Source organism: Crotalus tigris, unplaced genomic scaffold (assembly GCF_016545835.1).
Source record: "Crotalus tigris isolate CLP2741 ecotype Arizona unplaced genomic scaffold, ASM1654583v1 scf7180000017573.2180621, whole genome shotgun sequence".
Taxonomy (NCBI): domain Eukaryota; kingdom Metazoa; phylum Chordata; class Lepidosauria; order Squamata; family Viperidae; genus Crotalus; species Crotalus tigris.
Genome location: NW_024096483.1, coordinates 1071799 through 1098935, shown reverse-complemented (window position 1 = coordinate 1098935; position 27137 = coordinate 1071799). Strand labels below are relative to the sequence as shown.

At 39.4% G+C, this 27137-nt stretch overlaps 1 protein-coding gene and 1 long non-coding RNA gene across 6 annotated transcripts in view; one reads left to right on the top strand and one right to left on the bottom strand.

Moving 5' to 3' along the window:
* The window catches only part of ATP8A2 (ATPase phospholipid transporting 8A2), a 347289-nt gene that overhangs the window by 22021 nt on the left and 298131 nt on the right, over positions 1 to 27137 (top strand). For all 4 annotated transcript variants that reach the window (XM_039356441.1, XM_039356458.1, XM_039356469.1 and 1 more), the window contains exon 2: positions 11999 to 12143. In XM_039356441.1, coding sequence (XP_039212375.1) covers positions 11999 to 12143 — 145 coding nt within the window. The remainder of the gene's footprint in view (positions 1 to 11998; positions 12144 to 27137) is intronic.
* On the bottom strand, positions 1557 to 11611 carry LOC120313941. Of its 2 annotated transcripts, none has more exons than XR_005558305.1 (3): positions 11437 to 11611; positions 4028 to 4188; positions 1557 to 2942 (listed from the first exon to the last, which is right to left on the bottom strand). It is a non-coding gene; the product is annotated as an uncharacterized LOC120313941 (long non-coding RNA). The 2 variants fall into 2 exon arrangements; XR_005558303.1 differs by lacking the exon at positions 11437 to 11611 and adding an exon at positions 11128 to 11430.

The window sequence follows — 27137 nt, the reverse complement described above, 5'->3', positions numbered from 1 at the left end:
GAGTTGAAATTCCAACCACTCTTGGGAATACACCTACATTCACTAAAACAAATCGTATTTTCATTTTTAAAACAGCGCACACTTAATAATTTCTTTGGTTCTTTTTAAAATTCATTTATGTACTACTTCCTGTATCATTGTATTTTTCCTGACCTCCTTTTTTGCTATATCTTTTAAATATGCTTTCTTTGCTGTTAGTGGCCTTTGAAAGAAAGTGTTGGGGCTGGCTGCTCATAACTTACAGTATAACCCTACATTATTTTGTTCATAGGTAGAAGTAAAATATACTCTGGTTGGTTCAGCAAAAGATTGTGGCCATACATCTGAACCATGAATGCTATCTCTTAATAGCAAAATTTTCTCAGTATGTCCTCATAATGGTGTTCTAGGAAAATGCAATCTAATTAACTGGATCCGCTGGCAAATATAGCACATACATAGGCTATGTTCAGCATGTATGAATTGGGAATGCATAAAAATGCTTCTGCTGTCTTGTATGAGAGTGCATTACACTATTCGATAAAATTGAATCTGTGAATAAAAAAGTAAATAGTGAGTATGCATTCACATTTGCAGAAGGACATTATATCAAACTTTTTCATTCCTGCTTATTTGGGATTAACAATGGACAAACAACATCATCTACACCATACAGTGTATGGACTATATCAGCCAATATATAAGGTAGACCGGCAAAAGACCAATAGAACACCAACTAGCAATCAGGAGATAGGAGGAAAATTCCTCAAGCTCACAATACATGGACAGACTCACCCATAGTTTTCACAGGGAAACTCTGAGTTAAATAAAAAATACTATGGAATTCCTGGAAGTTTGGCATTCAGACAAATCAATTATCAATGAACACCTAGAAAGAAACCATATGTGTACACTATTCAAAAGAGACAAATAAAAAAGCTAAGAAGGAAACCAAAAGACTAGAACATGTCTTCTGTAGCAGCCAACACCCAGATAAGCAGGGATTAACACCAGACAAACAATCAAGCAGAAGACAATACTCTAATCAAGGAATTGCCAATGAGAAAACCATACCTCCCCACCAACATTGTCAGGATAAGCTGTTACATATAAATAGAGAGCAAACTCCACACTGACTAGCATTGATGATGTTATCTAGTTGGGTAATGAAATGTCTGCATACAAATATCCAAAGTAGGAGAGGACCAAGGATCCCAGAGTTCAGTCTTGAGCTACATATGGTCTTTTTTGAAAATGGTAATCGCCCATTACTTATTTTATTATTGCTAATATGGCCTTTTGCTATTTATGGCATGATGCCTTCTTTATAAATAGATTCCTTTTAGCTTCTTGCTAAAATACCCGCATTATGGCTTGTACCAAGTGATGATTGTAGCATCTGCAGGCTAGGAAAAGCTGCTGTGCCTTACCACAAAATGTAATTTGGAGGCTATCTCTCAAATAGGGGTGCCAGCCATCTCACTGACTTTCATTTTTTTTCTCTTCAGAGGTGAATGTTTTGTAGGGCATATGTGTAGTTTTCATAAGGTGCAAGCTCAGCTTGAGCCAAACGATAAGAAAGGTACCTACCATTTTAATGTAATCTTTTCTCCAATACTGGTAATAGAACAACATCTTATTTTTTCCAATAATTATTTAAAGATTATATCATACAAGTAAAATTTATACATCTACAGAATAAAGTAATATATTAAAAAAGAAAAAAATACAGAAAAATTCTTCATCCCAAGCAAGTGTAATCAAGATTAAGAAGTTATCACTAACTCTTAAATTAAAATCAAACTTCCATTCATTCCATATCTGACCCGTTTTTATAAACCCATATATTTCTCTCCCTATTAAACAACATCCAGTGAAAGTTATCGGAAACAACATAAATATTACAAATTATTTATTAAATTCAGCCTGAATCCTTCCTTTCCCTTTAAACAAACTTCCCCATATCCTCTCTTCAAATAATCAAAATTCAATCCCACTCAAACAACAATTAAACGTTACCAGAAATAACCATGAATTGGCATCCAGTCCTAATAAAAAAACATTAAAGATCGATCAAACCAACTCATTATTTTAAACTTGGTCAAATAAATCAATTTCATAGTCTTCTTTTTGCAGCCTTTAAAATCCTCAAAGAAAGTTCTAGGATGTGTCTTCTCATACTCTCTTCTCTTTTCTCGAAGTTCTTTTCTTTATCCTGATCAAGTCCGCTTTGTACTTCTAATGTATTTCTTTTTCATATAGAACATCTTCCAATGCACGTGAAGACTGGAGAATAGTGCAAATGACGCAGACACCTTTATGTAGCACTCCACTATCTTTTTCAATCCAACACTTAATGAAACTATTGTCTTTGCTGGCATTCAAACTTCATTTAGACTTGAGAAATGAGCATGAATCAGCTAATATGTATATGCATTTCAGGTGGCTTTATGTGCTAAAATGGCACACATCTGAAGCATTAGCAACCCCATTTCCTTAACATATTTTGTTTGAGCTGGTTGCTAACAAAAAACCAATTTCTCCTATTGAATGTGGGCTGTGTCAGATATTTGCCAAATGAATTCAAACTTCAATTATAACTTCAAACATACTTGCTAGAGAGTAAAGCCATTGCTATGCTGACAAAGTAAACACAGAAAACTAACAGGAGTTTGCCGGTAGAAGGAAAAGGATGACAAGAAATGCTGAATCCTTTGAGAGACTGAATGATCAGCAGAAAGGAATAAAAATCATCCCTTCAGTCGCTATTGCTGCAAAAGTTGTTCTTAGCTGAAAGCCCATTGTTGGTGACTTCCTGCTGAGTAAGCAGAGAAAACAGATACCAAATATAAGACAGTAAATTTCCAAGGGAGTAAACAGAGAAAAAGCAGAAGTTTGATAAAGTGTCTTCCAACATATTGCCTCCCTGTTCCAGTTGATAGCATGTACAGTTCTAGGCTAGCCTGAGAAGCAAAAAGAGAGGAAATGAGAAAAAAGTAAAAAACAAAAACAAAACAAATGATATTTTGAGAAACTTAAATGAAATCTATCCAATGAAACAGTTTATATGGTGAAGCTGGTAAATTAAAAAATTCTGGGTATATTGAAATACAAAGTCTTGTCATCTCTAAAGTAAGTTAAAGGAAGCAGATTTAGATAATTTGGAATGTATACATGAAATTCCTCATGCCTTCTCGTTTTGATTCTCTAAGTTAGGCTACCTGCATTCTTCCTCTTAAGAGATATGGACCTAATAACTCCCTTGCTCTTTAATATGGTTAAAATCTCACACAATTGCCGAAACTAGTAAGATTTTAAGGTTGAAATAAAATGTCTTACAGCCTCAAATCACACTGCTAAAACCTCCTGAAATTTTAGCTGTAGACACACTGTCCCTTGAGAGCACATGGTGCAATTGCACTGTATGTTCAAGAGGCTATAGAACAGTGGTTCTCAACCTGTGGGTCGGGACCCCATTTGGGGTCAAACGACCATTTCACGGGGATTGCCAAACAACGCAGTCCGCCATTTTTTTCCCCTTTTCCTTAGCTGTGCTACTCCCTTTTATTCTATTGGCTTTTGAAAGCCAATAGAATAGAATCTCTTGAATAGAGTCTAATTCTATTGGCTTTCAAAAGCCAATAGGAATTGTCCAGGCTGTCTCTGCCCTGCTGAGCCTGCCAAAAGTCCCATTCTGCAAACGGTGCTGCGCCAGTTGAGTAGTCCTCGACTTACGACCGGTTGAGTAGTCCTCGACTTACGACCGGTTGGGGGTTGCGGCATTAAAAAGGTTGAGAACCACTGCTATAGAATAATGTGGTTTCCCATTTCCAAGGGTAGAGATCTGTCCTCCCACAACGTCCTATTATTATTCATCCAATGTTGTGTTGTTACATTAGAAAGAATACAAAATCTTTCTTGAGGGATCAGGAGAACACATGACAAAAGTTTAAAGCTGGCTGTAGGAGATGACCAGGCTTAGCCCATGAGAGGGGTCAAGAGCGTCATCAGTCATGAGTCCCTTCACATCCATTAAAGTCCAGCCCACCTTTAATTCCTTTGACTCTTATCTACTGCCAATTTGCTTGGACCATTAGTAGTTCAGATTCTTGTGTAGAGCTTAAGCTTGCAATAAATCTTTATACTCATCTCAACTGCCTGGATCCTCTGATTTTTCTGGCACTTTACTATGGGATGCAGTAGAAGAATCTGGAAAACAAAGAACATAAAAAAATGAATTAAAAAAGGGGGAAAGACTTTCAGCCATGTTGCTGAATGAATTGGGAAGATTGTCCATGATAGATTTGTCTTTTCTACTTATATCAATTATTTAACTATGAATAAGAATATTATAGTTTAATCATGTAACTTTGTATTATTTATTCCTAGCAACATGAATGGAATCACTGGACCGCTTATCTTTCAGGACATTTTAATTCGTTTAAGGAACAGAATGTTCCCAATTATTTTTACCACGCTGAAGCAAATGAAACATAAGCTATGATTTATGAAACCTCCAAGACCTGATTAATAGATTAATAGATTGCTGAGAGATGCCAAGATGCAATAAAACATTTTTGCCGTATTATATAGTTTTATCTATATAATGGCCTTACTTTTCCTTTCCGAAGTACATACGAAGTGTGAAATCTTATTGAATTTATACGGCAGAGCTGCATCTTTGTGTAGTTTGAGACATAGACATGGAACTTTCAGCCTTACTACTTTTATTTCCATATAAAATGTTGATCATATTTCTTAATAATTGTTAATGATAACTCTGATAGTTTTAGGTTATACAGGAACTCTGTATCAATTGATTTTTTTCTGGCTATTGTTCTAAGAGTGGCCCTTAAACCTTCTAAAACAAGGGTCTTCAAACTTGGCCCTTTTATGACGTGTGGACTTCAACTCCCAGAATTCCTCAGACAGGCACACTGGCTGAGGAATTCTGGGAGTTGAAGTTCACAAGTCATAAAAGGACCAAGTTTGAAGACTCCTGTTCTAAAACCTGGAGTTCTTAGGAGTAATATTCAAAGAAACTCTAACCATAGGACAAAACATTTGCCAATCCTGGTATATCTGTAAAATGCTGCATTCTGGCCCGTGCATCTTATTGGATTCCCATGTAAACCACATTGATTAAAGGATTTTTTGGCCTAAAGGGATATAGATGCACAGGTATGATTTGCATATCTTCTCCTAAGGTACAAACCATTGATTCTTTCCAGAGGGCAGGGCAGATCCTTTTCATCCTTTAAGTCTTAGGTTCAATCTCAGACACTGGAAAACCCCTTCATAGATCTTACTCTGCGTAAAAAGTTTATTTCACATTGTTGTTAGTTTTCAATTCATGAAACTTTCCATGCTTTTAAAGGCTGAAACAAGATGTTGGTTGCAATTGTCTAGTCTGTATTGACTAGAGACCCTCAAAATAAAAATTTCCAGAACATCTGAATGGCCCAAACTGGAGAAGTCTGCTGAGTTTATACCTCACATTAAGCTAAAAGCAAGCAAACCTAACATGGGTGAAGTCAACACTGTAGGGTAAATTGTGTTTTATGCTTCAGTGTAACCTAGTCAATTATGGTTACATTAACATATCAGTATAACGTGAGAATCCAGTCTCTCCAGCATTCTTAAGCCATAATGCCTAGTTAATGAATACTCAAGTGTCACTATTTTACCTGCATGAGTTTATTAACCAACATTTGGGGCTTGGATGCTGTCTGAGACTAAAAATCCGCTGCCAGATTGCCAATGTAGGTAAGATAGCAGCACATAGTGGTTAGCTGGATTTATGGATTAGCGTGTTATGCAAAGAAAATCTTGAATTTAAAATGATGCAATAGAATAATAATGGGCCATTATGTTATGTAATCATTTTTTTCATCCATGCAGCAACTTTAGGCATAGAAGGTTTTGAAGCATTTCAGCAACCAAAGTGGAATTTACAGGCAGGTCATATCAGTGAATGCTACCTTATATTTTATATGCAATAATCCCTCATTTATGATTGCAATAACAACTCTCTGCATTTTAAATACAGATAGTCCTTAACTTACAATCATTTATTTAGTGGCCATTTGAAATTACAATGTCACTGAAAAAGTGACTTATGATCGTTTTTCACATTTACAACCATTATAGCATTCCTATGATCACATGATCAAAATTCAGATGCTTGGCAATTGGTTCATATTTATGATAGTTTCAGTGTCCCAGGATCATGTGATCCCCCTTTGCAATCTTTTGATGAGCAAAGTCAATGGAGAACCCAGATTCACTTAAAAACCATGTTACTAACTTAACAACTGATTCACTTAACAACTGTGGCAAGAAAGTTGTAAAATGGGCAAAGTTTACTTAACTGTGTCACTTAGCACCCGAAATTTTGGGTTTAATTGTGGTCGTAAGTCGAGGACTACTTGTATAAGTTTTCTGATGGTACATAAATAGCAATAGCACTTAGATTTACATACTGCTTCATAGTGGTTTACAGAGTCAGCATAGTGGTTTACAGAGTCCCCAACAATCTGAGTCCTCATTTTACTGACTTTGGAAGGATGGAAGGCTGAGTTAATCTTGAGCCAGGCAGGATCAAACTCCTGTCAGTGAACAGTGAGTTAGCCTGCAATATTGCAGTCTTATCACTGCCCCACCACAGCTCTTATAAACTAATTCAGGGGTAGGCAATCTTGGCTGTTTTATGACTCGTGGACTTCAACTCCCAGAATTCCTGAGCCAGCCATGCTGGTTCAGGAATTCTGGGAGTTGAAGTCCACGAGTCATAATTCAACCTGGTGCAAGAAACATCTGTGCATAAATGATCTAAGCCAATCACGTGTACTTTAGGACCAGAGAAAGAATGGAAGTTTTAAAAAAGGGCAAAGTCTTTTGAACTTTTGCTGACTACTGAAAGACTATAGCTTTTATGAGATTTATTTAAAATGGATAGCTAAACTCTTAATTTTTTATGGCCAAATATATTAAAGATTAAGAAAAAAAAACTTTATTTTCATCATAGTTTCTGTAATGCCTTAGTTTTCTACATGGCCAGACCCTGCTGTTGTTCTTCGGTATGCATAGGAAAGGGGCACGGTGGCTCAGCGGTTAAGACACTGGGCTTGTTGGCTGGAAAGCCAGCTGTCCAGGTTCAAGACTCATGTGCCCCGCAACAGGGTGAGCTCTCACCCTTGCCCCAGCTCCTACCCACCTAGCAGTTTGAAAGCATGCAAATGCAAGTAGATAAATAGGTATCACTTCTATGGAAAGGTAGCAGTGCTCCCTGACATCATGGCAGGATGGCAGCCAGGCAGTGTAGACAAGATTCTGTCCTCACACCCCATCCCGCACAGTTGATGCTGCAGGGCGTAGGCAGAGGGCGTGACTGCCATAGTGCTGCTGGGCTGCCTGGGCGATCTGCAGCGGGCCATGGAGGTGGTGAGTGGCCCTGCGGGCAGGCGGGGCAGGAGATGGGGGGGTGGAATGGGGGCAGGGCAGGGGGTGGAGCGGGGGCGGGGCCAGATTTTGGGCACTCAGTCTCTAAAAGGTTCGCCATCACTGTCCTAGGCATAGGAAAACACTTTCCAAACATTTACAGTCAAGAATGACCTTTTGACTGATTATCTACCATTGGAAGTTGATCTTTAAAGTAAAGATGATTTACTTAAAGGTAAAAAGTACCATATCTTTACAGCCAATGTACTCCACTATACACATCTTTTTGCTGTGGGCTTGATTCTTTTATTTTTTTCATCACTACAGCCAATACGGCTCCTATTGACCTAGCAGAAGACTCAAGAAATTAATTACTTTGCAATTCTGTGCCAAAGAATGCTTTAGCTAAAGTGGATGGTTTTTTTTTTATAAAATAAAATAAAAAAGAATGTGATAATACAACAGACACTTTGTTTATTCTAGCTTGTTGCCTGTCATTCCCTTCAGCTGTTCAAATATTCTTCTTCTCTGAGAGGCATGAATCTGCTTCAGTCAAAAACACAACCTCTAAGAGATCTGGCAGATTAGATGCTCTAAAGGAGTGTGATCAGAAGCAGTCATTTAATAAATAAAACATACGGTACATGAATTTCCTGACAGATCTTTGAAGGCTGCGGTGCCTTACTTGAGCTGGATGCACTTCACATTCTGAAAATGGGAAGCAGAAAGACAAAGAAATAGACAAAGTCACAGAAAAGCTAAATACAATTTAAATGAATTGGAATCGAATTCAGGGAAATGCAAGAAATGCAATCCAGATATGTTTTTCCCTTTTGTCACCTGAATAATTATGTTTCAGCAGCAATTTGTGGGATTATGTGCCGCCTAATAATATGCTGTCTGCAGACTCCAGGATTTCTCTAATTCCTAAAATGTTGCCTATGGATATCTTCCCCCAATTATGTTGAACTGGTTTAAAAATATGTCCAGTTTCTTGGGAGATTCAGCAAGCTTGTCAGATATCGGGTGATTTGGGGGAAGAAGCACTGAAAGTTGCTTGAATCCACCATTCATGCAAAAGACTATTGCAGTGGTGGCGAACCTATGGCACGCATGCTTTCTGTGGGCACGCTTGCCATTGCCCCAGCCCTGCCTCCCCCCATGGCCCCCTCCTCACCAGCAGCCCCCCTGGCTGAGAGTTGCCCTTGGGCACGGCCCGCATGGAGCAGCGCACCCAAGCACATGGCAGCAAGGAGAAGACTCCACCCTCGCACCCTGTCTCATATAGATGATGCTTCGGGGTGCAGGAAGAGGGGATGGCTGCCATGATGCTGCTGGGCCGTCTGAGCGATCTGCTACAGCAGGCTGTGGAGGCGGTGGGTGGTCCTGCGGGCGGGTGGGACAGGGGCGTAGTGGGACAGGGCGGGGGGATGGAGCAGGGGCAGAGTGGGTTTTGGGCACTTGGTCTCTAAAAGGTTCACCATCCTTGGACTATTGCCTACAAACACAAAGGGGTGGTTCCCACAACAAATGGCTTGAAAACCAAATCAATCACATTATGCCTTAGTAGATACCAATCTTTATGAAATAGAAACAGATATAAATCTTTATGAAATAGCAAAAATCATATAAAATTTAGTATGCATGTATGTATGTGTGTATATATATGTACATGCATATGTATATGTTCAAAACCATGATAAGTTTGAAGAAAGAGTAGAGAGTGAGGTTAGGAGGATTTGCCCAACCTTGTTCATCTCCCCTATGCTGAGTACTATGGAGTAGCATATATTTATGAGATACCACTTCCGGCACAGAAAAAACCAAAAAAATCCAGGACGCGGCATTTGCATTACATGTTTATCATGATCAATTTAACCATGCTTGATTCAATTCATTTTTCTTGATTCAAACTACATACCTGAACCTTAGAATAGCCACATGGAATAGATTTGCACATGGACTGGCAGGATATTTGGAGCCACATGTAAATATAGTTACAAAGTAAGTAGCTAATGACGTATACCATATGTTAATGCAAAGAGCATTAGCCAATATTAAAGATTACAGGTAGTTCTTGACTTAGGACCACAACTGAGCCCCAATGTGGCTTGCCATTGCCTTGTTTCCTAGGGCAGAGAATGAGTGACTAGTTCAAAGTCACCCAGCTGGCTTTGTGCCTAAGGCTGGACTAGAATTCACATTCTCCAAGTTTCTAGCCTTGATGCCATAACCATACCAAACTGGCTTTCTATATTTAGAGTTAGTGGCTAAATAACAGCTTTTGTTCATTTTTTCTGGGGTAATATTAAGTTGCTGGTGATGATAGAAGATTTTTATTATTACCAAAATGTATTTTAAAAATAGAACTGTGCAGAGATATAGATGTTAAGGCAAAATGTGGAGCACAATTTATATTTAATTATTCAGACCATTTGTATCTTGCCATAATGCCTGTGCACCTAGCACAGTGGTTCTCAACCTTTTTAATGCCGTGACCCCAACCGGTTGTAAGTCGAGGACTACTCAACCGGTCGTAAGTCGAGGACAACTCAACTGGTGCAGCACCGTTTGCAGAATGGGACTTTTGGCGGGCTCAGCAGGGCAGAGACAGCCTGGACAATTCCTATTGGCTTTTGAAAGCCAATAGAATTAGACTCTATTTAAGAGAGTCTATTCTATTGGCTTTCAAAAGCCAATAGAATAAAAGGAAGTAGCACAGCTAAGGAAAAGGGGGGAAAAATGGCGGACTGCATTGTTTGGCGATCCCCGTGAAATGGTTGTTCGACCCCAAATGGGGTCCCGACCCACAGGTTGAGAATTACTGACCTAGCACCTGTTGGGAATATCTTAAATCAGACCCCTCTTTTTCCAGCTGCAGAGGGCAGCTGCATGAGCCCAAGAAAAGATAACTGCTTTAATAGCTTGTTTAGAGCCACTAGAATTCAGCCAGTGTGAAGGAGTCCTCTGATTTGGCCTGCCTGGATATACTTTTGATGTATTTTCTTACATCTGCCCTTGAAAATAATATAGATAGAAAGGTGGGATATATACCGAATCACTAATGACAAATCGACAAATCGTATTAATTCAGTGAGTTTTATTGCAAGATGTGACTACAGGAGTCCTCCTTAAACAGAACACAAACCTAGATGGAGATTTCAACAAAATCAGCTAGGAAAGACAACAGATGGTGTGCCATTCATTCTTTCCCTTAGACTCTGTAACAGCTGTTTCACTATTGTATGTCTGCTTCACTGGGTCCAGACAGAGAGGACCTTATGGCAGATATCCAACTTACACTCAACGAACTGTGGAAGAGGGCCCTCAAATGCAATAGGAAAAGCCCACAATTTGTAATTGTTGAACTAATTCTCCTTGAATTGTCTAAACTTACTCCAAATTACCTTCTAACAGAAGTGTTAACTGAAGTATAAAGGAGAAGAGAAATTCCCTATTCTCTCTTGACTGCTTGAAGTGCATAATAAAACAAAATGTTAGCAAAGATGGACCAACTCCTGAACGAAGAAGCCACTGCGCCAGAGTTGTAGTATCCTGAAAGCTAAAGAAATGACCAATTCTCCACCACCCTATTTTTATCTTCAGGATATTGAAAAGCCACTTAACAGAAGTTTCAGCCTCAGTGGCCTTAAATCAACTACTAGGATAAGAGACGCCATTCAGTGGCAGAACAGGTTTGCTACTTACCTCCAGCATCAAAAGGCTTGAGGTGGCCTGCCTGCCAGGCCGCTCTTGAAGTTATTATATACTGCTTTTCCAAATGATAAATGCAGGATTATTCATCCTGCATTATTCAGCAGTCAATCTTTAATAGGAACATTAGGAAGGATGCTGCCGGGCAAATATACCAATCCATCTATTTATATAACGTTCTTTCATTTCCCTGGGCTTTTCGTCCTAGTTTTCTTTGGTCCTTTTTACCGTCTTGCCGCCACCAAACCTGAACCTAACACGCGTAATCCCGTCCGCGCTTTTCTTTCATCCATTAAAACAAACCTGCCGTCGCGTCTTTCCGCTCATTGGGGCTGTCGCCGCGCCGCCGGCGATCGATGGGAGGGCGGTCTCTCCAGCTGGCAGCAGCGACGGCGGCAGGACTGGAAGAAGCCCCGCCTTTTTATTTGCCACGACTTTGATTGTTGTTGTTTTGCTTCGGCGGGAGTGCGCAGCCAAGGTCCGTGCGTTGCTCTCCTGCCGCGCGAGAGCAGTTGGAGTAAAAGCAATTGCACGCCGGGGTCGGATGGTGCGCGCTTGCACCTGGAGGGCTTTGGGGAGCGAAGGCAGCGCTGGGAACAACGGGGAGGCGGCGGAGGCGGCGACTCTGGGATCCACCTTTCCTTGGGGCTAGTTTGCGAAGGAGGTTGTTCCAAACGGACCAACTGAGGCTCTTCGGGCGGCAATTGGATGGATGCATGGCGAGATTTGCGCGTTTTGCAGGCTTCTGGGCCCTTGTCCCTCTCTCTGCTCCTCGCTTTACTTTCTGCTGGCTGTTTCTCCTTGTAACTAATTGCCTCTTTCCTCCTTTCTGTTGCTTTCTGTCTTGCTTGGCTGTTACTGGCAGGTCCCATTTGCTCTAATTCGGGCTACAAGAAGGCGGATGATGAGATGTCCGGGGCCACGTCCTCTGCAGACCAGGGAGAGGCAGCAGCTCGCACTATTTACTTGAATGGACCTCAGCAGAGCAAGTTCCACGACAACTGGGTCAGGTAAGAAGAGCCAGTATCCACAGTCGAGGGAGGGAAGGAGAGGAAGCTAGATGAAAGTCCAGACTGAGCCCAAAGTACCACCAGCCATTGAGTGAACTTGATCAGACTTCCAAATAGAAAAAGTTAGGCTGCAAGGCTAACTCTTGCTTAGCTACAGGGTAGCGGTGAAAGGACCAGCTCCCCATTGTCAAAATTGGATTGTTCATGAGTGACTGGACAGCCTTGTTTTATCTCTGGCTGGAAATTGTCACATGCTTTTACTAGTTTTATATCAGGTATAAAACTACAACAGACATGAACATAATGTACCCTCATGCATTGTTCAAACCCTGTTGATTTAAGTTGGTGTGTCCTTTTAATTCTGGAAAGTTGGACTCGGGGTAAATTATGGTTAAACAAATCTTGGAAACACAAACTTAAGGCACCAGATTTAGTGAGTCCTACTCTTCTAGATTTCTAAGGAGAGAAAGAACATCTATAAGATCTAGAGAGTATATTCAGTTATCTTCAAGAAACGGGGAGTGATTTATGTACCTTAGCAAGAAACCAAGTTTCTTTCAAAATGGTCCAGTCTTCTAAGCAGTGAAATAGTCATATAAGGAAGTAGATATGAAGCAGTAGGAAACTAGAATCTCCTAATCAGATTAAGAAAGAGAGTGAAGGCAATAGGCAATAGAAGACAATATTTTTAGCTTAAGGTTGAACTGTGGCATCCTTGGGGCTCTCTAAATTTATTAGTTTTCTTGCAGATGTTTCATTACCAAACTAGGTAACAACATCATTGAGACACAATTGTGAGAGTGACTGTTAGTACAGTGACTGTTTATTCAGGATGAGGAGATAAGATAATAACAGCATTGTTAGACAGCAGGCTAAATATGGATGTGTGTAAAAGAAGCTGCAAATTCACCATCCTTTATTTGGTCTCTAAATGGGAAAAAGACAAAATCATGCATGTTAATTCAATATGCATCATGTTTCTGTGAAGTGTGAAAGAGTTTTTGTCAATTCTTGTCTACAGTATTGTGTGTTTGACAGGTGTTTGCTAGGTTATATGTTATGCTTAATCATGGCTTGTTTGTTGAATAAACCATGTTCAGTATGGTTTATAGCAAGCGAAAACCAAAGAAAAACACATTAACAGTGCATTTTGTGAACTCAGCCAGTGACTCTCGCAGTTCTTTCCATTTCCTGAAACCTGACCTTTTTATTTTGACATGGCCAAGGATTGAATTCGTGTATTTAGACAAATATTGATGAAATATTGCTTTATAGGAGACTAGTTCATATATATAACTTTTAAATTTTCCTATAATGTATGAACCCAACAATGATGCCTTATATAATAGATCTTTATTAAAATCATGATTTGGTAATGATGCATGAATTGTGGTACTAATTAGCAGCAGTTTTTCAGAGTTTTAAGCCAACATATCCAACTTCATGTCCAAACTTGCCTCTTTCTACCTATACTTTGCCATTAAAGGAGAGAAACCCAGACTGTTGTCAGTGCCTAAGTTGCTCTAGTGAAGCCAGTTGTGTGATTGGAATTTTGAAAGGGTTAGAATTGGAACCATTACTCTCTCTGTTTTGATTACTGTTTTTAGTGATCCTTATTTAATTAATAATTCTCTGTGTGACAAAATTATAAATTGTACTTTGGAGAACAAGTGTTAAAAATCCCACCAAAGCAGTGTCAATTGAAAGGATTCACATTATTAAACTTTTGAGAAGACTTTGGTCAAGAAGGTTATTGTGTTTTGTCAGGATTGTAGCATCCGTTTAAACAGACAAACAGTGATAAAGTGGCTGAAATAATTTATCCAGTTCTGCAAGGCATCTTTAATGCAGGATGATTGCTCTTTGGCACCGCCTGGAAGAACCTTAAGTAACAGATAGCACATTGAAATAATACGGTCTAATAATATGTCTCAAGAAGTATTGGCTAGAAAAGGATGAGAAAAACATACTAGAAAATGTTGCAACAGGAATTTTGGCTATTCACTACCTTGTACCTTTCCCTGAATGTCCCATTTCCCCCCTCCCCATTTAAACATGCTGTGGACCCAGAAGATCTTTTGATCAGTGGATTAGGTTTTGTTGAACGGGACTCCCTATTCCAGCTCCCTGCCAAGGTTAGACAGGCTTTCTTTCCTCAAGATTCACCAAAATGCTTAATTTTCACATGCCCATTTCCTTCTGTCTAAAAATATGTGTGGAACATTTGCTCTCTGCCCTTGTCATGTACTTCCTTGAGACATATTGCTTTGTTCTTCAGCAGAGAGGATCCCAAAGTGATTGCTAGAATAATAAAAAGGAGAGGCTCTTTGCCTAACAAATGTAACTCTGAAGAAGAGAAAAGACTGGCAGTAGCTGGCACTCAAAAGAGAAGTGGAGCTGGATCGTTCAGAATTTTTCTCAAGCACTTTGAGAGCATCAGGTTGGGAAGGCTACTATAGCGTTATCTGGATGTCAGCATTACTAGATTAAAAGGGACCTGCTTTCAAATAGAGATATGAATAGAATTGCTGTGTTGGCTGTTCCTTTCCATCCAGTTGCAAGTTCTGCAAAAGTCTGCTGCTTTCATACAATGTTTGATATACCTTTCAGTCTGCCTCAGATAGTTGAACTGTGGGGAAAATAGATAAATTCAACAAACTCAAATTCACTTTTTAAACTTTTATCCTATGACATATGACTCCACCAAAACTTCAGTCCGGTGCGTCAGTTGAATTAAAACTGACCTCTGAGGAAACATATACAAGATTGCACTGTCATTGTATTCATTTCTTCTGAAAAAATATAGGCTAGGCTACGCTTCAGAGGTTGGAAAAAGTTCATCGGTTGCTTAATTGTTCTTTGTTGCAATCAATACAAATGTAAATTGAGAGCTTCAATAGCACAGTAGTCTGCTAAGACCAGGAAAATGCAGGGCTGAATCCACTCTGCACTATGGAAGTCCACTGTGCTTTGGGGCTAGTTGTTCTCTCTCTCTCTCTCTCTCCCCCTCTCTTTTCTTTCTTTCTTTCTTTCTTTCTTTCTTTCTTTCTTTCTTTCTTTCTTTCTTTCTTTCTTTCTTTCTTTCTTTCAAAATACATCGTTCATGTACCTGAAGGGGTTTATACCAAATGGTGTAATCGTTAAAACAGCAGGTTTGAAACCAGGAGATCACGAATTCTAGTTCCAGCTTAGGCCCAAAGCGAGCCCAGTCATACTCATTCAACCTTAGGAAGAAGGCGGCAGCGGCAAACTACTTTTGAAATCTTGCCAAGAAAAATGCAGGCAGTCACCAGGAGTCAAAACTGACGGGAGGGAGGGAGGAAGACGTGTGCTAGGAAAACGTGTGGTTTATCTGACCAAGGCTGGACTGGATCCACTGGCATTATTTAGGCCAGTGTTTTTCATCTTTAAGATATGTGGACCAACTTCCACTGAAGTACTGGAAGTTAAAGGACACACAATTTAAAGTTGCCAAGATTAAGAAATAGTGATCTAGGTATTTGGGAGGCATCCATTCAGAGGATAAAGCTCTCTAGCATCTTTAAGGGAGAGAGCTGAAACAGTGCTTCTCAGCTTGATTGCATATGGGCAGCAGGCTCTGTTTGAAGAAGACCGCCCCTAGGGACCCAAACTATCCAGAAGTTTAAAAAGCAAACTCAGCACTTTGAATTGCATTTGGAAACATATTGGCAACTAGGGAACCACAAACAATATTTGAGGTACCCCCAAGTAGACTACATTGCTAATTTAATTTCAGAGTAAAAAAAGTATAATGAACTGATCCTAGGGCAGGGGTTTCTTAACAATGCTGGCTCAGGAATTCTGGGAGTTGAAGTCTACAAGCCATAAAAGAACCAAGGTTGCCTACCCCTGCCCTAGGGCCTCTCTTTGTCAAAAAATATCAAAACTGAGCAAAGTCTTTCTTAACCACATTCTTCACCTATGTCTTCCCTTCGAGGTAGACCAAACTAGGAAACTAGTGACACATAGGTGAGTGCTATTTTATTGTAAAACTAGAGTAGCAGAATCTTGCAGAGTCTCAGGGTGTGTCCCCACCCATTTTCCTTTGTGTCAACTTGGGAGGGTCTTGTCTGATGCCATTATTCATATTACTGTTTTTGGCCTGGACTCAGGCCTCTTTTATCTGATCATTGCCTTGGTAGTGGCTCTTCCTCTTGTCCTTCAAGTGCATTGCCTGTGCCCTTTGTAATCTGCCAAATAAGTGAAAATAACAAATCCAGGGGAATTTTCTTTTTTTATGAGCCAGTTTAGGAGTCATTGCCAAACCTCTTAGTTTCCTAGAGGTGTGGTGACGTAGTGGTTAGAATGCAGTACTGCAGGCTACTTCTGCTGACATTTCATAAATGGTCAGGGCATGCAGTGGAACAGCCTGATGTATTGCTGGGAAAAAATCTCCAATTAGCTGCTGAGAAATCAGCATGTGACATCTGGGGTGGGCCATTTTAATCTGACCTCTTCCAGAGGTCAATGATGCCGGTGAATTTCAAACTAACCAACAAACAATCTGATCATGACAAGTGATTGGCCACTATGTCCTCCATCTTGAGATGTCAAGCCATTTACTCTGGGGTTAAAAGTAGATCTAATGTATGGCCACCTTTATGTTTTAAACCAGATATGTGCTTAAAAATAATGAAACAAAAATAAAGGTTCGTTTCCATGAATTTATTCATTTCTTAATTAAAACACACCAAAAGATGCCAGTTTGGTGACAATGTTTGAGATGCCCTGGAACTCATCCAGTGGGGCCTTCAAGTCATACATTCCTGGGGTGAAAACCAGCAAAAGGACTGAAAAGATAAGAGGTTATGTGACAGCATCCTAAGACCTGGCCCCACGAAGTCTCCCCCCCCCATTTCTCTGAAGTTTGTCTTAAAACATAAAGTATTTTCATGAAAATAAACTGAATAGTTTGATATAAGAAATGGCACTAATTTTGAAAAGTATCTTTCAGATTTTACAAGGTAACAATAAAAGCTATTTACATTATGTATTTAAGAGGTTTACTAGCCTTGAGGTCTCTGAGAACTTGTATTCAGATGTAGCCTGGGAATATTGGAATGGCTAAAGGAATGCTAATTATGTTGTATCTGAAAATGAAAAAGTGGTATACTCTCTGTGTGTGAGACAGAGAGATGGATAATTGGTGTATGCTAAGTTGTAAGTTTGACTTGGACCATTACTTTCATGCAGTAAATAGAAAAGCATTAGAAGAATGAGACTAAATAACCCAATGGCACAATAATTAAAAAATATAAGTATTTGAACACTAATGGCTTTTAAAAGTGGTTTTGCAGCACTTAGATGGGTTTATACTTTATTCTAAACAAGACTTTGTTTTAATATGAGATACTGAATAAAGCATGTTTTTTCTGGGTATGCACAATGTGTGGAGCCAAAATCAAGCAAACTACATTATTGTTTAGTGCAGTCTGTTAACTTAATTCTGGGCAACTTGAACCCAGTTATCATCTCTTGGGGAGCCAGCTTTACAAGGTCTTCTTGAGAATGTCATTGCCTTAAGACCACCCTGAGTTTATTAGAATATAATAAATAGTTTTGGTAATTCTATGAAATAAAGAAAAATAGTTTGAAATCAAAGCCCGAGTAAACAAAATAGCTGCTAATTGTCTAGAATTTATTATAATGAATATCTCCCATACACAAAAATACATAGTTTTATTTTTTTATTGCATTTCTCTTCCTTACTTTTCTGTGCTAAAAAGACCCAAACATTCTGTTCCTTAGAGTTATTTAGTTGGTCATTTTAGAGCATTTGCTACTGTAGCTCTAAGTTACAGTAAGTCTTTCATACACAATTATGTTGGCAGCATTATGTACTTTATGTCTCAAAAAGATGTTGTTGCTTTAATGATCTCAGTCTTTAAAATACCATATCTATTGTAACTCTTAACACAATCTCATCAAAGTCTGAGAAACAAAGATGTAAGTTCTAAGGGAGAATTACTGTGCTCATTTGTGTGTGATCGTTTTGAATCATTTTGAAGTATTCATAAGCTGCTCTGCTAAGTAGTGATGAGTAAATTTCAACTGATGTGGCAATTTGGCCTCAACCCTAGTAGCAGTCTGGATAGGCAAATGGGGAAGTCAAACAAATTCACTCTTTTTCACCCTATTTTCATAGGCGTCTGATTGGCCATAATAGAAACAAAAAGTTGGAGAAGACACACATATTTAGTTAGTCTTATTCATCATACTAATAATAAGTAGATAAATAAATTCAGTAAGAAGCGTATATTTCATTATCTAGCACAGTGGTTCTCAACCTTTTTAATGCTGCGACCCCCAGCCGGTCGTAAGTCAAGGACTACTCAACCGGTCGTAAGTCGAGGACTACTTAACTGGTGCAGCACCATTTGCAGAATGGGACTTTTGGCGGGCTCAGCAGGGCAGAGACACCCTGGACAATTCCTATTGGCTTTTGAAAGCCAATAGAATTAGACTCTATTCAAGAGAGTCTATTCTATTGGCTTTCAAAAGCCAATAGAATAAAAGGGAGTAGCACAGCTAAGGAAAAGGGAGAAAAAATGGTGGACTGCGTTGTTCGGCGACCCCCGTGAAATGGTCATTCGACCCCAAATGGGGTCCCGACCACAGGTTGAGAACCACTGATCTAGCAAAATGATATATGGAACCTTTGATTTAGAAATTCTATTTGAACTGTTGCAATAAATCCTGCTACATTACCATCCCCCCTTTACTACATATGTTTAATTATTTAAGTATGTTTTCATTGCCTTTTAGGGGTATGTTTCACGTGTGCTTCCTACCACCTGGAGAAATTCTCCTTATAAGCAGGTTGTAAACAAGATGCCAAACACTTTGTTTATCCTTCTGTTTGGATATGTTCTTATCCTTACTTGTTATCTTGGGCTTTCTGGATTTCCATGCAGAATGCTTTCGCTGTGTATGTTGAAGATCGTAGTTTCTGACCATGGATGGGACAGGTCAATGGCAGCCATGATTAGTTATCCCCACCCAAGTGGTTTTCCTTTGGTAGGCTGGAGCTTTGTGGCCAGGATGTTGCCTAGTGGAGACCATCATTTACTTGTAAATGTCAGCTTTGTTGAGGGAAGAAAACACCTTTGCCCCATCAATTCTCTCTCTAAATAGCTCACTGTTTCTGTGCTAGTAGAAAAGAATATACAAGGGCAGGTGAGAGTCTTCTGAACTGAAACCACTTGCTAGTATTTACATGTAACTGTGCTAGTTCAGTGCCATTGCAAGCTGAACAAAATCATATATATCTTACAAGTCCAAAAGTTTTTTGTTGGAATGCAGGGCACCCCGTGATGTTACAAAACTAGTTTTCTATGTGGCATGTGAAACAGGGATTAGTGGAACAAAGTGACTAATCTTATTATGCAGAAAGAAACAAAAGAAAACCAAGGAGTGTACTTTTTCTTTTGGGGGAAAAAGTGGCTAGGATTTCTGGGAGCTGTAACTTCAATGCATCTGACTTTTTTGGGTTGGGCAAATATTATTTAACAGTCAAAAAATTGAATTTGAATTTTAAGCATTGTTTTTAATAATTGTAACAGCATCTGAGCTGATTTCAGTTATTTGATCTAATGCTTTTTTGTATGTAAAAGAATCTGGCTGTCTTTACCCATTTGCAAATTTATTATTTTTAACTTTGATTTGAAACAAGCAAAATGATTACATGTTGTGCTAAGGAATAAATCTATGACAACTCATTATTTGCAAGTTAAACTGCAAGATTTATGCCATAGTTTAGTGAAGTAATGAATCAAGTCATTGGCTTATTGATGGAATCTTAAACATGAATGTTGCATGAGAAATGTGAAACTAAATCCAGTACATTTGTCCGCTCGTCTGTGTAACCATTTGTAGAAACAGAAGGTTAACAATCGCTGTTGCATCTTTCTGTGAAATTTTGCGCAAGTGTTTGCATTGTAATACCTAACCTTAGTTTTTTTTCTATTTGTGATTTTTGGCTCCAGACTTAGGTGCCTTGCTAATTTTTTTTGAATGTAAGTCCTTTTGGCTTATAAAATACTTCAAATTCATTGTAAGTTCTTGGCCAAAGCTTTTTGTGCTCTCGTAGTTTTGGCCTGAGAACTGATCTGGTGTCCTGGTGTGTTAGCACTGTTAATCATTTGCCCATGGCAAAGGCATCTGCAGAATCTGATGGTTTTATTCAAATGAGGAAACAAATATTGTGATGTAAGCTCAGCTCTTTTTGTACATTCATATGACATCATACAATAAGTGGGGAAATCTGTGCTTGTTTTGTCAGTTTTGTCTCCTTGCTATGCTTACACCCAATAGCCTTCAATCCTCAGAAGTCAGTATGACATCAAAGTGTAGATATATCAGGTTCCTTTTGTATCCCTCAAAATCTCACTGGAGTGTCAACATACTGTTCTTCTAAAAAAATGTGCTGTGTATATGAAGCATTGTTAAGGAGTCCTGAAAATAAAGGAAAGGTGATCTAGCAAATGATTAAAAATAGATTAAATAGGCTTGCTTCCTCCTTAGTGCTGTGAAATTTAGGGAAGTGAACACTTAGGGATGGTTGCAAATGGTGATCATTGCAAGTGCAAATCGGTTGCTAAGCATTCAGATTGTAATCACATGACCACAGGGGTTCTGGGACTGCTGAAACATCAAGGACCAATTATAACCTATATTTGTTCAGCAGTATTGTAACTCTGAGTGATCACTGAATGAATGGTGATAGGTTGAGGAAAAACTAAATGCACAGGTATAGTATAGGAGGTACCTTGCTCAATAGTAGCAACTGTGAGAGGGATTTCATAGTCCTAGTGGACAATCACTTAAATAAGAGCCAGCAGTGTGCTGCAGCTGCCAGAAAAGCCAACACAGTACTGGGCTGCATTAACAGAGGGATAGAATCAAGATCACGTGAAGTGTTAATACCACTTTACAATGCCTTGGTAAGGCCACACTTGGAATACTGCATCCAGTTTTGGTCACCGCGATGTGAAAAAGATGTTGAGACTCTCAAAAGAATACAGAGAAGAGCAACAAAGATGATTAGGGGACTGGAGGCTAAAGCATATAAGGAACGGCTGCTGGAATTGGGTATGTCTAGTTTAATGAAAAGAAGGACGAGAGGGGACATGATAGCAGTGTTCCAGTATCTCAGCAGCTGCCACAAAGAAGAGGGAGTGAAGCTATTTTCCAAGGTGCCTGAAAGCAGGACAAGAAGCAATGGATGGAAACTAAGCAAGGAGAGAAGCAACCTAGAACTAAGGAGAAACTTCCTGACACAACAATTAACCAGTGGAACAACCTGCCTCTACAAGCAGTGAATGCTCCAACACTGGAAGTTTTTAAGAAGAGACTGGACAGCCATTTGTCTGAAATGGTATAGGGTTTCCTACCTGAGCAGGGGGTTGGACTAAATGACCTCCAAGGTCCCCTCCAAAATATTATTATTATTATTATTATTATTATTATTATTATTAGTAGTAGTAGTAGTAGTAGTAGTAGTAGTAAATAGTTTAAATGTTGAATTTATGTCAGGGAGACTCATATTGAAGTCCTCAGTTGTCTGTAGAGCTAGTAGATGATTTTGACCTAGACCTAATGAGGGTTTGTTACGTTCTGCTTTTGAGTTCATTTTAATAAAAGGTGGAATAGAAATGTAAGAAATAACTGGATTTTGTCCAGTTGTTCCACAGCTGGACAAGATCAATAAGATGCTTACAAGAAGCCCACAAACAAGAGGTGGACCCAAATGTTGGTCCAAGGATTTTTGCTTCCCGAGGCCGTGATCAAAATTGTATTTAAGATATTTTAATACTGCCCTGTAATAAGAGTCTTTCTTCCTAAGTCCATGTAGAGAAACTAACTTGACAGTCCCAAAGATGCTTTTCAAAAGGCAAATGGACTTTCTGGGTTTTTTTACTTCTCATCCAAGAAGCACCTTAAGTGAGAACTGAAGAAACTTCTTGGATGAGAAGTGAAACATTTTCAAGGGAAAAAAAACCAAGAAAGTCCAGTTTCCTTTTGAAAAGCACCTTTGGGACAATCGTGACCTGGATGATTGAGAATCTCCATAGACATTTAACTTGAGAGTTGGTAGAATCTTATTTTCATATAGGTGATTGAATAATATTCACTTCCTCATCTGAAAACACTATGCTAATTTAGAGAGACCAAGCCAGAACACCAGTTCTGATCATTCAGCAGAGAGGAACAAGACCTTGAGCTTCGGCCATTTACTTGGCCTAAGTCTAGCTGAAGGGGAGACTCCATAGTTCACTCCATAGTGATAATGTAATTTATATGTCACTTTGTTTCTCAAACTAAGGGTAATAATCTTAACTCTACTAAATTACTTGCAAACTGGCATTAGTTAGACTGAACATTTTAGTTTGCTTTGACTATGGTTTAACAACAAACCACAATCTGATGCACCTGTAAGCCAAAGGTTTGAAAAAGCACAGTGATGATTCACACATTCTAAGCCAAACTATAATTGTTGTGTAATTCTGTGTGTGAACCCAGTAATTGTCTTAGATTTGCTCTATTGTATTTGAAAGAAAATTAATTGCCTTAAATATCTGTTTTAGTTCATCTCCAGTCTTTATCCAATAATATTGCTAAATCCTGAAATCTTATTTTGTTGCTTGCAGCTTTTTTTCAGTGGGAAAATAGATGCCATGTCAATTTTCATATAATTTCCTGTGAAGTATTTTTAAATTGCTATCACTGCATGCCAATTTTTTTTTAAAAAAAGCTTTGCCAAGCATTGCCCTTGGATAGAAGTAATTAAGTTCAGCATAGGAAAATAGTTTTAAAATGACATTTTTATTGCTTAGGTTTTTATTCCATTACAGAACCATGCTATTTATTGTCTTAGATTAACATTCTTAAATTGAAATTCAGAGATTGATTTTTCACAAAATTGCTTTGTGTAATGTAGAGCTGGCTGTTTTTTTTTTTAAATCTTCCATTCCCCCCCCCCCTCCATGCAATATATGAGAATGTGGTATTCTTCTTTATCTCCACCTCTTGCAAAATTTGCTACCCCTCCCCTTCATTTCACAGTCATTTTTCTTAGAATTGATATTATTTGCTTTCTTCAGTTTACATGCCCAAAGAAATGTCATGGGAATTTTTTCCAGCCAGCAGGGCAAGCTCAAATAAATTAGCTGGGATAATATTGGGTTTTAGTTTAGCATTTTGTGTGAACCTGATTAGTTGCAGTTTGTTTATTAAACAGTGGTTCAAATCCAAATGTTTTTTTCTCTTGTTCACTGAACAGAAATTCTTACATATTGTCAAAATGAAAAAATGGACTAAGATGGAAGAATTCTAGGCTGGATCTGGGCAAAGGGAATTAAATTTAAACAAAAATAAATGGGAAGCTAGCAAGCTGAAAAACAATTCACCAATCTCCAGCTAACCCTTATTTCCAAGAATACAAACTCTCCATAGCCATTGTTTTGTTACTAAAAAGGGGGTTAAAAGTTATGGATTCTATGAATGATAGGCCTTCCTTTGTTGTTCACTTGCATTCTGAGGCTCGAGACCTCTAGGTGTTAATCTGGGCCTTATACTAGAACAGTGGTTCTCAACCTTTCTAATGCCGTGACCCCAGAATACAGTTCCCCATGTTGTGGTGACCCCCAAGTGGGTGTGGCCACCAATAAGAGGGAGTAGGACAGCTAGGGAAAAGGAAAAAAAGTGGCGGACAGCGTGGTTTGGCGACCCCCGTGAAATGGTCATTCGACCCCAAATGGGGTCCCGACCCACAGGTTGAGAACCACTGTACTAGAAGGTCTTGAGGCTTCTGAATGAGGCCAGACAAATGAACACCAAATGTTCTTTAGTCTGAGAGTGCGAGTGAACAAGAAAAGGAGGTCTACCATTCACAGCATGTATAGACTTCCCTTCCTACAAGACAGAAGATAGCTCCAACAGCTAAGTGTACTGCAATTTAGTCATGAAAGTGCAAGATCTGTGAAATCAAATCCTGGTAAGAAATTGAATCTAGAACACATAAAGAACTAACACACTTGATGAGGTCCAATAAGAATGAAAATGGTCCTATAGTGCCTGCTTCGGATAAGCAGTGAACAGAACCATTATATTACAGATCCTAGTTCTGGAATTCTTTCCAGGCCCTTCATAATAATTTCCTTCTAGGTCACATGGGAGAGAGAGGATTTCGAATGGAGAGGAGAAGATCCTGCTACTCTGCTCACGTGATCAAGAAGACAGAGATTAGTGGCTTTTGTTGTTTTCTGCACCAAATTTGGTGCGATGATATTCCAGTTTGGGAGAGCTATTCTACTGATGAACAGATAAAGTCTTAAGTCATTTCACTTGCTTTTTTTTTCAACATTCCTTTGGTTGGAAAAAATAGTAATAGTGGAAGCTGTAATTCAGTGCTTTGTTTTGAAGTGTGATCATCTGCCCAGAAAAAAAGTTTTTAAAAATGAGTTTTCTAGAGTGGGGGAAACAAACTTGCTAGGTTCCTCTGGCTATTTGTCTCATAATAACCCTTTGGTTGAAACCTCAAAAGTTTCCCTCGGGGCCATTCTTACATTACCATATATTGTTTAACTCACAAAATTGAGGAGAGGGTGGCTTTGTTTTCTGTGATATAGTATTTTAATAAACGCAAGGAATGTGTGCTTCTGCCTGGAGACACATTAAAAAGTACCAAAGTGTCATTGTGTTGCACAGCACTTTTGTAGGACTAAAGAGACATAAACAGTACCAGCCATTGACAAATAAAGTTTTCTTGACAAAGTTGATCCACAAAATGTGACAAATTAAATCCAAACAACTATATTGCCTAAGAAAAATCCTGGACTGTGCTGAGATGGACAAATCAACAAAAAAGATAAAAGAAAAGGAAGACACAGAGTATTATATAATATGGAACAAGTTGTATGTCTGGTTGGAGACTAGAAATAATAGAGGAGAATAAATATGGAAAGGTCAAAAGTGAAAATATGTGTATAATAATGTATAATAATAATATGAATTATTCCTAGTAAGAAGTAGAACATGAAGGAAGAAAAATGTAAAAAAAAAAATAACGGGGCTATAAGGACAAATATTCTAAAGAAGAATAAGGGGGAAATGTAAATAATAGATTACCGTTACGCAATTGCTGTAAAAAAAAGGAGGAGTATATATTGTGTGTGTATGTGTATTATGTTTTGCTTTGTTTTGTTTTGTCTCGGTGGTTAAAAATAAAAATTAAAAAAAAAACTATATTGCCAGATGTACAGCAGAATACCAAAAGACCAACTGCTCCTAGTAGAAGTTGCAGTTGACAGGAGAAAGACAATAGAAACCTGTTTCCTAGCTACCGAGAGAACAGCACCTGTTCTCTCTTCCCCAATCCCTGCACTGTGGCATATTCACTCATATGTTGTAAGTTGACAGCACACTGGGTATCCATTTCTAAAAAATATTTACAGAAATGCAATTATGGGTGAGCTGCCCCATGAAAGCATTGCAGACTAAATATAATTTGCCTATCTTTAATCATCGTGACTGGTATAACTAGTGAGCTCTGTGGTTTGAATAAGGTTCATGGTGCTCACATCACATTGTTTGTTTGTGACAGGTTGCAGTGGTGCAAGGAAAGTCACCCTAAGATTAGATAGCTAGATATTTCCCAAGCATACATGACCACTGAATGACAACTAAATATACAGGAACTCTAGTTCTTCTAGATATATGTATTTTAATTTTCCTTTACTTTAACAGCTACTGCATGAAAGCAATTTATATTAGCTCTAGTGTATTGACTATAAGGTGTAGACTAGCCAGATAGATGTCTCAGCAGGTCGGAGAATATATCATACAATGAGTCTTTACAGCAGACATATCAAACAGAAGCCCAGCAGACCAGATCCGGCCCATGATGGGCCCAGATCTGGACTGTGGGGCTGGCACAGAAATGGCAAGGACTGGCCCCCGCTGCCCGGCCCACCCCAGCCTGGCCAGACACCCCTCCTGGCATGTGCATAGGAGGCAACAAGCACACGTAGGCTGACAGTGTCCAGCAGCAGCTACAGCCCGCCAGCCCCTCAGCTAGTGCACTCTGGGGTTCCACAGCCTGCGCAGTACAAGGGGGTCTGAGCACTGTGACCACCAGGCCATCCCCCAAGCAACAGGTGGAAGCAGAGGCACAGGAGGGAAGCAATCATCCGGTCTGCTGGATGCACCAGGCGGCCCTGTGGCTGCCTGCCCTGTCCCAGCTGTGGCAGGGACAGACGGTGGGGCCACGGCGAGGCAGCCCAATTGGTGGCTGTCACTACCAACCCCCCTGGATCCCTCCCAGCCTTGCCTGGGCCCCCACAGGCACACCCCTGATGCAAGTGATGTCGAGCTGGCCACACCCACTTGGTGGGCCGCAACTACCCAGCCACGCCCATCCCGGCCAGGACCCCCAGCCGCCCCAAGGGCAACCACAATGCTGATGCAGCCCCCAATGAAATCGAGTTTGACACCTGTTCATTACAGTAATGTATTATCTCTCATATGTTTGTGTGTAATTGTGCATGTGCATGTGTCCATGCATTTGTGCATGCCTTCAAGACAGTTTTGACTGGAAAGTCCCAAAGGTTTTCTTGGCAAACATTTTTTGGAAGTGATATGTCATTGCGTGCTTCCCAGGGCTGAGAGAGAGTGACTGGCCCAAGGTCACCCAACTGATACTCATAGTCTCCTAGAACTCAGGGTCTCCCAGTTTCTAGCCTGATACCTTAGCCAAACTGGTGCTGGGTATGACTTACGCTGTGTTGTAAATGAATCATTGCTGAAAATATGGCAAAATATTTTGATTGTCTCCCTTTCCACAATCTTCTATTGAACAGCAAGAATGGAAAGAATTTGCTGTGGTTCTAACTTGCACCTGAAGGAGTAAGGGATTCATGGTGATTTTTGCAAATGCCATTGAGATCTTTAGTTCAAATTAAGATGCCAGGTAAT